Genomic DNA, 13,962 nt, shown 5'->3' with positions numbered 1-13,962 from the left:
ATGGCTTCCTCACAGTGAACAAGTGACTTGACAAAACTAGAATGTTCCTGTTAAAATCAACAAAGCTGTCCACACTGTGAATCTAGATACTTCAGAGCCAAAATATTTTAGGCCTATCTCTAAGTTGCCATTTATATACAAATTATTAGAAAATATTATTTATACACAGCTTTCCACTTGCTTAATAGAAAATGAGGTTTTTGATACATTTCAATCTGGCCCACTGTCATATAATCTGTCTACCTATGTCAAAAATCTGGGTTTTATTTTTGACTCTGAGTTCAAATTTGAAAAGCAGATAAATTCTGTTTTAAAGAAGAGCTTCCTTCAATTGAAAAATATTGAAAAACTTAAATCTGTCTTATCATTTAAGATAAAGGAAAAAGTAGTTCATGCTTTTATTTCATCACCTCTCAATTATTGTAATGCACTATATCTGGATATTAATCAACAATCATTATCAAGACTTCAAAGGGTACAGAACGCTGCAGCAACACTGCTGACAAACACAAGAAAGAGGGATCATATATCCCCAATTCTGGCATCGCTGCACTGGCTACCTGTCCAATTTAGAGTGCAATATAAGGTGTTGTTGTATGTTTTTAAAGCCTTACACAATCTGGCTCCTGATTGTATCTCTGAACTTATTGTCATTCGTAACTCTCATAGATTTCTTAGATCAAATAACCAGCTGCTTCTTGATGTTTCCGATCACGGTTCAAGAGTAAAGGAGACTGTGCATTCTCTGTTGCTTCACCAAAGTTGTGGAATGGTCTAACTTTGTCTGTCAGAGCCTCAACATCTGTCAATATGTTTAAAACCCATTTAAAGACGTATTTGATTAGTGAAGCATTTGGAACATTATAAAGGTTCTTGTTATTTTTCTTTATTTTAATTTAATTCAATAAAATTTGTAAGTCTTTTTATATCATTGTATTGTTTTACTGTAATTGTACAGCACTTTGGTACACTTTGTGTTTTTTTAAAGTGCTCTATAAATAAATTTTGATTGATTGAAATCTATACAAAACTAAAAAGTTAATTTTTATGATCAACTATGCCATCTCCACTGTGTATGAGCAACTCTACAAAACTAGAACATTCCCTTAATAATTAAGGATGTCTTCTACACTGTGAACAAGTGACTTGACAAAACTAGTACATTCTCGGTATAATCAACAAAGCTGTCCACACTGTGTACATCTACTTGACAAAACTAAAACATTGCACTTTTAATGATCAAAGGCCTCCACACTATGAACGAGCAACTTGACAAACAACGTTTTCTTTGTAATTAACGAAGCCATCCAAACTGTGAACAAAAGACTCGATAAACTAGAATGTTCTCTGTATAACCAACGAGGGTGTCTACACTGTGAACAAGTGGCTTGACAAAACTAGAATGTTCCCGGTATATTCAATGAGCAACAAGCAGTTTCACAAAACTAGAAGGTTCCCATTATCATCAACAAAACTGTCTACGCTGCGAACTAGTGACTTGTCAAAACTACAACATTCCCATAATAATCAGCAAAGCCATCCACACTGTGAACGATTAATTGACAAAACTAGAAATCATCTATATGTGTGTATCAGTGAGTGTGTATGTGATGCGATAGCTGCGATAGAGGTCACAGATTGAAACCCGAGTGTAAGAAACTCCAGCAATCTTATCGATCCATCAAAGGAAAGAGCTCAGCACAACTCTCTCTCTCTGTCACACACAGACACATGCCACTTAAATCTGTGTGTGGCAGCAGGAAGTGAACCATCATGCAGCATGGATCACTTGCATAGAAAGAGACTGGTCATTATGTCATGTGTGCCGGTGACTCCAACTGTGGTCATTTTCATGAAAGAGCTTGTCTTTAATATGCCCCCTCATCAAAGGGCACATAGATGACTGACCCACAGAGAATGGGTCAGAGATACACAGAAAGAGAGCAAGATAAAGGTCACCTATAAGGTCATTTTAAGGTTGATCATGTGGCTCTCACAGAGGGTGGTCTCTGGCTGGGTGTCTGTGTGTTTGTGATGCTGCAGAACAAGGCTTCTCTGTGCTAACTGTTAAGCATACAAGAATGTTATAGAACGGTATATTGGCACAGAATAGCCAAAACATTATCTACAGGACAGGGGAGCTACTGCATCACTGCTTTCCAAGCTACTAACAATTTAAGTAGTTAAACTACTGTCAATTTACCATTTTGAAAGCTTCTACACTACAAGCTACTAACAAAATTTGTTTTAAGGTTTGTTAATGAATTAATTGTCTCAACTAGCCTGTCAACCAAAAAAAAAAACTAGAAGACACCAGTCATCAGTGGAGCAGCATCAAATTCTTCAAAGTGAAACACTTTCTTCGCTCCACACAGTGAAAAAAGAATAGTTTCGTCATGAAATGCCTTCATTTAACACCAAGACAAGCTGATATTTCAAGATTAAAGTCACAGCTCCAACTTCAGGCAGCACGCTGAGGTAAATTTTGGCTCTAATTCTAATGAGGCCTTTTCTGTGTAATGAGATGGTCATTTTCAGGGTGATTCTGTAACTGGGCTCTTATGACATCAGTATACATTTTTAAATCAGTGCAGCAATATAGCAGTGTGCTTTGTCCCACATGCCATAAGCAGTATTTATGCCTTTACTCCGCACCCTCGTGGGGGTACTGGAAATTATCGCAGCTACATCAGGTGGATTAACTGTATAAATCCATATAAACATCCAAGTTAATCACTGCCATTCACGTGATTGACAACTGGACCACGAGCAGACAGCATTTCTACACGTGCACAGTCAAATGTGGCTGTCTCCGCTATCATTAACTCATTCACTGTTTCCTATAGAGTGAATGGCAGTTAGTGCACGATATCGCAGCAGTAAGTGAACAAAACGAGTGAATTCAGACGTGAGTGTCGGAGCTCTGGGGATGGTGCAGAAACGTGACATATGAAATTTAAAAATACTTGGGCCTTATATGTTATTCTTATTAAATAATATATTAATACAATAAATCTTCATTCTGTTTGTCATTTTTTATATATACTGTGTGTTAATATAAAGAGTAAACACATTTGGTCAAATAAAGAGTACATTTTAAAATGTATCTGTATATTGTCTCTGTATATGTTATGTTATTTTAATCAAGTAATGATTTGTCAAAAAGTAATTTACTACATTCAGCATGAATTAAAACATTGCAGGAGTGAAGGAAGCAGTAAACTCCAAGCTCATGCGTTTTCCCCGTGGTGGATTGTGGGAAATTAACCGTCATTGTGTGTACTTAAAATGTACACTTGAAATTAGAGTGCATTGTGTGTAAGAGTGAGTGAACAAAAGTAGGGAACGAGAGGCTCATTCAGAATTTAGACAGTCCTACAAAATAGTGACAACTCGAAATAGTGCACTATATATTCCATATATATTCCAATATTCCACTACAGTTACAATTTAAATCTTTGGTAATTAGAATACAGTTACATTCAAAAAGTATTTTGATTACTAAAGAGATTAATTATTTGTTTAATTTAATATTTAGTCTTTTCAGATGGAAAACATTTATACATATAATTGATGCGATCCAAAGTGCATTTGAACAGTGGTGAAACACTTTCTTATGATGTTACATTCATACGAGCAGACATAGAAGTACGTTTGAAGTAAGTTTGGAGCAGAAGAAATAGAAATAATCATTTTATTTAAATTGTCAGCTTTAAGCTAAACTAAAATGCTATTTCTAGCTATTTTACGTGCACAAGTTACCAAGCACGATCATATTTTTTTTATCAAGAAAATTCACATTTGATCATAATAATTTTTTTTCTAGTAAGACCTTTGATATTAGGGCAAAAAAAAATGTATATTCTTGATAAAAGAATTTTTGTTTTCCTGTAAAAAAAAAAAAATAACTATAAATCCTTTCAACATGATCAATTTGATTAACCTTGTTTTAGAAACAACACTGCATAAGACATTTAGGTTTTTCAGAGAATGCATTTTTAACAGGTGTATTTTGTCTTACTGTACTGGAAGATTTTTATTGTCAGAACAAGTGAAACAATCTACCAGTGCTGAAGAAGTAATCCAAAGTATTTAGAATACGTTACTGACCTTGAGTAATCTATATGTTACAAATGACATTTTACAGCATGTATTCTGTAATCTGTAGTGGAATACATTTCAAAAGTAACCCCCCAACCCTGAAAGTAATATTCACCTTTACAAATGCTGTCAAAGTGAATGGCAGGCACAACAACGTCATTACAACACGGGCCGTCATCTTGATAGTTTTGGTTAGAACTGATCGCATGACTGCATCACATGACAACAAAAATGTCACTGTTTTTTTTTTTTTTTACATAGCTCCATTTTCCCTGTCCACACCACAATGCGATATGTGATATAACCACTGATAGAGTTTGACTGTTAAGGCTAGTTCACACTGTCCCCAACAAGCACCAACACCTTTTGGTCTTTGAGCGGTTGTTGGGTTTCTCAAATGCATTGCGATGCAAGATCTCAAGTGAACACGCAAACCACTGTGAAAGAGCTTCTCTCATGCACTTATGAACATGCAACGGACGTCAAGACTGTCTTTGAAATATCACAGACATTTTATGTTGGGTTTTGTCCAATTCACCACTACCTGTTTGAAAAAGTAGTTTGTTTCAAACTACGTCAAGATTGTCTTTGAAATATGACATCAATTTTATGTTGTTTCAAACCAAAACATATCGAACATCATCAGAAGACGTGGATTATAACACACAAGTCGCATGGACTACTTTTATGATACTTTTGGGTCCTACATTTAAAGTGAGGCACTATCCACTGCCATTGTGTTGAAAAGACCAACATATTAATTAAAACGTTGTTTGTGTTCTGCATATGAAAGAAAGTCATAAATCTTTAGAAAGACACAAGGTTGAGTAAATTATGACTTTAAGTTTCTGTAAGTGATTTTAATGGAATATCACACTAAAACACTGTCCTACTACCTGACAGATATCATTGAAATAGGTGTCTTGAGATACCACGCATGTCTCTGTGACAGCTCTAGGCTCTGTAAACAGCAAAAATAAATAAATAAAAAGGATCTGACCGTAGGGAACAGTTATTTTGCCAAAAGTCAGAGGACTTTCGCTCAACCTGTCAGTCATTTTGAGTATTTGGGTTTGCTGACATAAGGTTTGAGGAGAGGGGGCGTTCAATTTAAGTGGAAAAATCTGTTGAAACAGAGAAGTTAGTGAAACAGCAAACATTGCCTACAGCACCTTTAACTAAGCTCTTACAGAGACAAATGTCTTTTAAATGTATGGGCATCTTTTTTGACTTGGGGGTGAATGAAAGGAAAAAATGTTAAAGTTAAATCTTGCTTTATGTGTATGAGTTAAGCTTGTGTGCTTGCGTGTGTCACTAGGTTCAACCTTTTTGACCATTGTGACCTCTATAACTACAGGGCCTTACATAGAATATCAACACTTTAACCTTTCAACTAATCAAAACATGCGGAAATGACCCAGCGTGATCCTTAAACACACAGAGGAAAGCAAACATTATGAGTGAGACTGAGGAATTAGCTGGGTAGAAAGAGTTAGAGAAAGTGACCTTTTGCTTTAGAAGAGTCTGAAAAAATGGTTGAATATTCCGGGTTCAATACATTTTAAGCTCCATCGTTAGGATTTTTGGCATAATTATTTTGACTTGTACCTCCTTTTCTTTAAAAAAATAAAATAAATCTGGGTTATAGTGAGGCAGTTACAATGGAAGTGAATGGGGCCAATTCATAAACACTAAAATACTCACTGTTTCAAAAGTGTAACCATAAGACTAGGGCTGAAACGTTTAGTCGACATTATCGACAACGTCGACAATAACACATTTTTATTGTCGAATAGTCATTTGATCTAATTTAACGTAACGTGAGATCATACGAAACTCGCATGATGACGCATGCGAGCAGCACTGCAGCTCATGCCTGACTTATAAGAGGAACAATTACACAACTCATAGTATAGATGCAATCTAAACTTTCTAAACAGCTTCAGGTGATGTAGATTGCAAAGTATGAGGGAATAAAACAAAAATACAATAAAGTAAATACAGAAGCACTCTCACTCTCAAAAACTGGCATTTCTCTGTGTGGTCAGCGCCTCTTCTACGAGTTGAGCAAAGTGTCCTGATCTAAGGGGGAGAGATTGAAAGTGCATCCGGCTGATACACACTCTGTCGCGGGGACGCTCATCCCTCGAAAGCTTGTGCTTAATGCAGCTAGATTATAGCGTGATAGCTCACAAATTTATGAATCATAATAAATGTGTCACTGTGCATTCCTTATCGTGAAGAAAATTGGCAATATGCAGCTTTAACAAAAAAACTTTTTTGTGAGTTAAAGATGGATTGAAGTGAACAGAATGGTGAGAGAGGAGAGTCTTCGCCCCATTATACATTGCAACAAAATACATTTTTGATTTGTTTTTGTTTGTTTTTACATGTTTCCAAAAATAATATCTAAAACTCATTTAAAACAATGTACATTTTCTTTAGCAGCTATACTGCAGAATGTTTAATTAAATTTTTAAAATATAAAAATATCTAAAAATCCTTTGAAAAAAAATTTATTCACCTGAGAAGCAGCATATAAGATGTTTATACTTGCTTTTAGTGTACAGATATAGAATATAAATATATTTTGTCTTTACATTATTACTTTACAAGTAATAAAGTGAAAAAATACTCTTGTATACAAAATACACTTATATTTAAGATACATTCTATTATAGCAAGTCTAAATATCTTATATGTTGCTTCTCAAATAAATGTATGTTGTTTTAAGAATTTTTAGACAGTTTTAAATGGAAAACAAGACAAAAACGCTTAATAACAACATTATTTTTTTGCAGTGAATTTTTACTTAATTAAACTTAATAAAAACATCTCGGTTACTGTCGTAACCTCCATTCTCTGATGGAGGGATAATCCCTGTATTGTTCTAATAATCCTTAGATTAGTCAATTATCAAAATAATCATTTGTTTCAGCCCTACATAAGAAATAAACAATATGCGTGTTAAAATGATTTTAGTGTGATAAAATCACTTACTAAACTTTTCTGTGTAAAGTTCTTGCCAAATTTACAACTTAGTTGCTATAACCCTAAAACAACGATTTAAACAACTTTACAGCTCAAATAATACATGAGTTTTAACAGAAGAATTCATCTAAGTGCTTTAATAAAGCTTCACAGTTTTGCCTTTAAACCCTCCAAAAATTGGCCCCATTCACTTCCATTGTAAGTGCTTCACTGTATGCATGATTTTTGCTTTTTATAAAGAAAAGTCAAAATCATGTTTTGGTGAAAATGAACATTATGCCATAAATGCTGTCAACTGAGCTTAACTTGTATTGATCATGAAATATTCCTTTAAAGTTGATGTGTGTAATTTTTTCAAAGTACATTTTTTTTATCTTTCAACTACATGTTAGCCAGGTTGATTTCACCTAAAAGAATAACATTGTGGCCTTGTGGCACTATGAAAACACTGTTTGAGTGTGCCGTCCAGCTTGACACAGGAACATCATCTCAACCAAAGGTGTTAGGTTGGGGTGTGACTATCTGTTTGGACAGTTTTATGTTTGAAAATTGATTCTTTTAGCAATTAAGTTTGGTGCCACTAGTGGCACAGAAATGACATACTTGTGTGTAATGCTTTGTGTCTAAAGCCCTATTCGGATGACAAATATTTGACATTTGGAGGTGAGGTAATTCCAGCATTTACAGGGGATAGTCAGTGATTTTATTGCCGTCTGAATTCGAAATGTCAGTATTGCCAAATTACCTACTGTTTTTGATCGTGTAGTAATTTAATTACTATCAGAATCCACATCTCTGAGTTTATAATCCATAAGCCATTTTGGAAATCCTTTTTGACCACTAAGTGCTGTACGTTTGCACTGCGCGTGGTAACAGTTCTGGCTGTACAATAATAAAATTATGTCACCGCTCCACGAGTGGGAACTCTTAATTAGAAGGGAAAGAAAAACGAGAGCTAGATCACGTAAACTTTTGTTTTGTTTTTGGTCCATTATTATGGTGGCAATGTAATAAAATTGTAATGCATCACATTTTAAAGTAGAAACGTTTACTAAATACATTTATACACAGGGCTTGCATGACTACTCGTTTATACGGGTCGAGAAGTCCCAGAAAAGTTGCCGGGTTAATGTCTATCTTATTTAAAAGGTTTAATTTCCACCTCCACTTTTTAAACACTGACAGATAATTCCAAATGATGTCTGTCATTTTGATAGTTAAAACATAAGAAAACAATTTTTACCATCTTTACTGTCCTTGATATGTGCGGCCTCTATATCTGCTTGCGTGTGCTTAGGAGAGAGCGCGCAAGTGGCTCAACTCGACGCAAAATGTTAGGCTTGCTCCGTATGTGAAAATGTACACTGTATATGACTGCAGCGCTTTGCAGCGTGGTTCCCTCATGCTTTAAAATGTTTATATTCACTTTAGCGTAATTCCAAACATATTTAAAAGCAAATACAGAGGACGCACTTTGTTGATTGATTAATTTTCTATGTAACAAGCGCAACTGCAATCATGTGATCGGAAAAAAAGTCTTGTTCATCCCTGTGATTTCATTGTCATCCGAACGCATGAGTTTTATTATAGAGGAGCCCTGAAAATGTACTTTTACAGACGTCACCCTAAGGAACAATTGCCATCTGAATAGGGCTTAAGTTACTTTTTTCTAATACAATTTTGTCCCTGTTGGTGTCTACGGGAGCATCTCTACAGTCCTTGTGCTAAAATATTCATGGTCAGACCCCTCATGGAAACGCCTGCATTCCGTTCCATTCATTGTGCTTTTTTTAACATGTTCTGTTTGAACAGCCCCTTAGAATGTATGTTTGACATCTCTGCGTAGATGTGTGTGTTTGTGTAATTCTCTCACCATGACAGAGTGTGTCTAAAAAGGGTGTGCAATTCCTGATCAGAGTCTCTGTCTGCACCTCGCAGACGCTGCAGGGCAGGCAGGGGTCCAGCGAGCTCTCCTGATCAGAGAAGGTGTCATCCGTACACACCTCACAGGTCGTGTCATGGTCGTAATCACAGCGATTCAGCACACCCTGACCGCGTGGACACACGGTGCAGGGCTCGCACTGTCCCGACAGAGTGTCCATGAAGTAGCCGTAGTTGCACACGCACACAGCGTCATTGGAGTCAGTACAGGGTGTCTGCATACGCATGAGACCTGTGCATTCATGGCACGTCTGGCACTTCTTTGTGTGACTGTAGATCTCAGAGAATGTCTCACCTGTTGAAACAATAATAATAATCAGAACAATAAAATAATCAGAACTGCAAAATAATTGTAACTTGCCTATCGTCATGGTTACTGTTGTAACCTCCGTTCCACGATAGAAGGAACGAGACGTTGTGTCGATTGTAGCGACACAAGAGGTCTCTTCTGAGTACCTCTGAACTTGAGAAAATGCCAATGGCTCTGAAGAAAAAATCTGTCGCTACAGTCGCTCGCCCTTTATACCAGTATGTCCGGGGGCGGAGCATGCAAATTCTGTCTGCCAACTTGACATTGGCCTTTTCTCAAGTTCAGAGGTACGCGAGGCTCTCAGAAGAGACCCCTTGTGTCACTACAATCGACACAACGTCGAGTGAGTGACAGAAGGGGAACTGCTGTTAAAGGGAGAGTTTAATCAAAAAATTACTTTCTTTCTTCTATTGAACATAAAAGGAGATGTTAGGCAGAATGTTAGCCTCAATCTCCATTCACTTTCATTATGTGGAAAAAAGATGCAATGAAATTGAATGGTAACTTCAGGCTAAAATGATGCCTAATATTTCCTTTTGTGTTTCACAGAGGAAAAAAGCACTATGGATTTGAAACAAGAGACTGAGTAAATTATGAAAGAATCTTCATTTTTGAATGAATTGTCCATTTAATAATGACCCCACGTGTTAAATTATTACAACTCTACCACTTTAATTATAATTAATCAGTGATGATAATAAGAGGAGGGGACCCTTCAAAATAAAAAGGACACAAATTACTAATCAAAGAAAGGAACAAAAAGGGGAAATGAACTGAGAGAAAAAAATGTCCTATTGAAATATCATGTTAAACTAGCTTAAGCTCGTCTCTAAGCCTTTTTAAGTAGGTCTGGTTTGCTGGTTTTAGAGGGGTTTTGAGCACTTGGTAGGTAGACCAGCTTGAACCAACCAGCTAAATTTGACATTGACAAAATTGATTGTGTTGTATTATAGAGGTTTGTGTGCGTGGAGATAATTGTCTCTATATGCCGTTGATTGCGATGTGCAGTCAAAACAAGGCTTGTAGGCATGACTGTACGTATACACACTAAATCTGAATCTTGTTTTTGGCTCAAAATCTGATTCTCAAAACCTTCCAGATTTCAGAATAACTGTGCAGTCCACAGGTGGGAGCAAGAGGAACAAGATTTGGATGGTTGGTATGGGCAGTAGGCCCCTGCTGGTAGATGCCATAACTACACCATTATATTATCAAAAAACTATGGCTGGCTCAGACTAGAGTTCAGAGAGGCATACTACCCATACAACTCATACTAATTCTGCCATATATGTCTATTGTAGAAATAGTAATAGTAGTATGGTAGTATGTAATTCTGAACTCGGCCTGTCTCTCCAATGAAAGCCACTCAAAAGTTATATCCTGTCATGTATCCTGATAAATTACATTTTTGGCAAGCAACATGTAAATGGCAAAAATGTCATTTTCTTAAAGTAGATTTTGTACCACTGTTGTTTTGAAGGGTTATTAAAAGCTTGTAATGGACTTGAACAGTATTTTACCCCGTCTGCTGCCCAGCATTATCAGTATCAACATATTCCTGTGGCTCCGATTGACTAGTCACATAGCATTTACCACTGAAATGAACGGGAATGCTAAGGGACAGCTCTTAAAATTGTCCTTTTATCCATTTTATAGACTGTATGAACAGTTGAGAGAGGACAGGAATTAATAGGGAAAAGAGGAAGGAACAGGATCAGCAAATCACACAGCCAGATTTGAATTTACATCACCCCCATGAACATTGTAGCTCAACATCTCTGAGCATATGTTCCTATATCACATGGCTCTATCACATTATCTTGAATTTCATATAACTTTTTATATGTTTTCATGCTTTTTTCCCTGATTTGTCTTTTTCCTTCCTTTCAAGAACTTTGACTATGTTTGGAATGGAATTCTAGTTGACTAAATACTTTGCGAAATATACATTATACTACTTTTTTTTATAGAATTTAAAACAGTCGGCATTAATCAACAATAATTGGCAGAGTTCAGAATAGCATACAACCATTGTATATTTAGGCTGCCGTATATAGCCATGGCAGAAATAGTAGTATGGTAGTATACTATGGTAGTATGCCAATGTTTAAAAAGTAGCAAGCTATATTGTTGCCATAGACATTGGTATGTTTGTCCCATAACGTTGCATGATTCATTTAACGAGTGACATTCAATTAGCTTCTTAGAAATAAAAATGGTAATTTTGTGTAAAAATATCTTGACACTTGACATTCAAATAATAAATCATATAAAGATCAAATAGAGATGTTAAAATTTGTGGCTGATATTACTTCCTGTTCATCAATCACACTGGAAATCAGGCCCACCACATCTCCCCCCTAGATCCGGCCCTGCTGGAAATGCAAGATCAGGTCAACTGCCCTACATTTTAAGATACGGTCTTCCATGCAATGTTTATTTTGGCAAATGTAGTAGGTAATCCAGGTTTTATGTGTATACAGAAAATGTGCATGTTGTGCACAGTATACACACTATATACTGCAGTCATAGTATGTTATTCCAAACATAACCTTTGAATTGGCTCTCGAAAATGTCTTTACTTGCAGGTCTGCGCTTATAATTTATGCCAATTCATCTCTTAATAAATAAAAATGCTCTGTTGGGGTTTACAGAATAGTTTTTCTCAAGAGAAGTTTTGTCCTATGAGAGAGTTTGAGTTGCAATTAGAAAATAAAACATTAATTGTACATGCATTTTTTTAATAGATATGGAATATGATTGAGAAAGCTGCAAATTATTCAGCAGGTTTGTTTGTACTGCAGGTTCCGGTGAACTCTGGTTTGGGAGATCGAATGTGTTAGACAGGCGTTTTAGATAACATGCAGTTTGAAGGGTTTGGAATTGAATCCCAGCAAAAGAGGGGTTTAAATATTCCTCCCTGGATTTTGTGTCACTCTGATAACAGGATAGGAGGTAGCAAGGATAAAAGGACAATACGAACATGTGGTTTGTTTTACAGGAACCATTTTATGTTTGATGATCTTCAATAAACCAAGTTGTTTAAAATGTTTGGTCATGGCAATGACACCTCTTAGTATATGGGAGCCTTTAGTTTTCTCGTTCTCTCAGACGACAACCAAGATGTGTCATTGCTGCTTTCACAGTTTCCATTTAGGGAAAAAACACCACAAATGCTATCTCTTTAATATCTCGACTGTTTCAGCAGTGAGATTAAATGGACACTTTTTAAAAGTTTCCTGCTTCTCCGATTTTTCTCCTGAGAAATAGACCCTGGTAACCTCACATGTATCTCCTCTAGAGTTTCAGACGAGATCTCAACAATGTATCAAACTGTGCTCTTATTCATCAAGAAACCAAAATCTGCAATCAAAAGTAAGAGATTTCCATCATATTACTTCAGGCCAAATGACCTGAGCTAATCTATCCACACTAATTATATAAATCTCGATATTCTTTCTGTATGTAAACAACTATCCAATCTGCATGTACTATTATAATAGGCTCTAAAGAATTTTGGAAGATCACATCTGACACAAAGTAGATCAGGGTTAAATAAGGGTTTCCACAGACATGGGAAACCTTGAAATGTAAAGAAATGTTAACATCATGGAAATTGCATTAGTGAATATAACTGTTCTTGTTCTGCTCAGCTGTAAAATATTTAATTGGCTAAAACTGCTCTTTGTGAGTGCTCACTGTGAAATTATTGTTTAAAGTCCTTATCCAGTACTTGTGAACAACTGGAAAAGTCATTGGAAAATCATTGGTCGAAAAGTATGGGAACTCTGTTAAATGAAACATGACTGAAATAACTTTATATGTCTCCTGAGCTTTGAAGGAGCAACCACTGAGCAATACAATTTTCCTTTGGGGTTTCATGTCATAACAGAAGATGACATTTTCATTCTCTGTGTTGCTCACAGAAATTAAATGTAAAACTTGTTCAGACTAATTTATGTTCTGCAGATGATCCATCATTACAATAAAAACATCTGAGAGATAAATCTGAACTATTCAATTGAACCATTACACCTCCTAGTGTCACGAATGACGGAGAAGGTAGAGTCGGGACGAGGATCTAAATGCAGCAGGTTATTAACAATAACGGTAACACAAAAGAACACCAACAAAAGAAACATCCACGATGGGAAAAGGTAAATAAACACGGAAGGCAAACAAAGGGTTAACTTAACACGGAAGGTAAACACGGGGATGGCTGGAGTGAAAACGACGAAGGAAGCATGGGAACAGACATCTACATACAACAAAAGACCGATAAGGGAAAGGAGAAACAGACACGGTTAAATACACAAACACAATGAAGACTCAACGAGACACAGGTGAAAACACTGATGAGTGCAGGCAGTGACGGAGGCCGGGAATTGTGGGAAATGTAGTTTAGACGCTCGGACAGTGAGACTACGGGCGGACAACAGGGAAAACGTGACATGGAACGGGAGCGGTGACGGGTGAAACGGAAAACACGGAGCAGATCAGGAAACATGACATAAAAGTGATGGGTGAAAACAGAGGACATAGGACAGACAACACCGGAACGTTACATAATCCCCCCTCAAAAGGACCGGATTCCAGACGGTCCTAAGAGACAGGAGGGA

General features: G+C 36.4%; 1 protein-coding gene across 1 annotated transcript in view; it reads right to left on the bottom strand.

The window, feature by feature from the left end:
• The window catches only part of LOC127652587 (tumor necrosis factor receptor superfamily member 16-like), a 53,604-nt gene that overhangs the window by 21,302 nt on the left and 18,340 nt on the right, over positions 1 to 13,962 (bottom strand). The window contains exon 3 of the mRNA XM_052138814.1: positions 8,966 to 9,328. Within this exon, the coding sequence (XP_051994774.1) occupies positions 8,966 to 9,328 (363 nt within the window). The remainder of the gene's footprint in view (positions 1 to 8,965; positions 9,329 to 13,962) is intronic.

Source organism: Xyrauchen texanus, chromosome 12, assembly GCF_025860055.1.
Source record: "Xyrauchen texanus isolate HMW12.3.18 chromosome 12, RBS_HiC_50CHRs, whole genome shotgun sequence".
Classification (NCBI taxonomy): domain Eukaryota; kingdom Metazoa; phylum Chordata; class Actinopteri; order Cypriniformes; family Catostomidae; genus Xyrauchen; species Xyrauchen texanus.
This window is presented reverse-complemented; position numbering and strand designations above follow the sequence as displayed.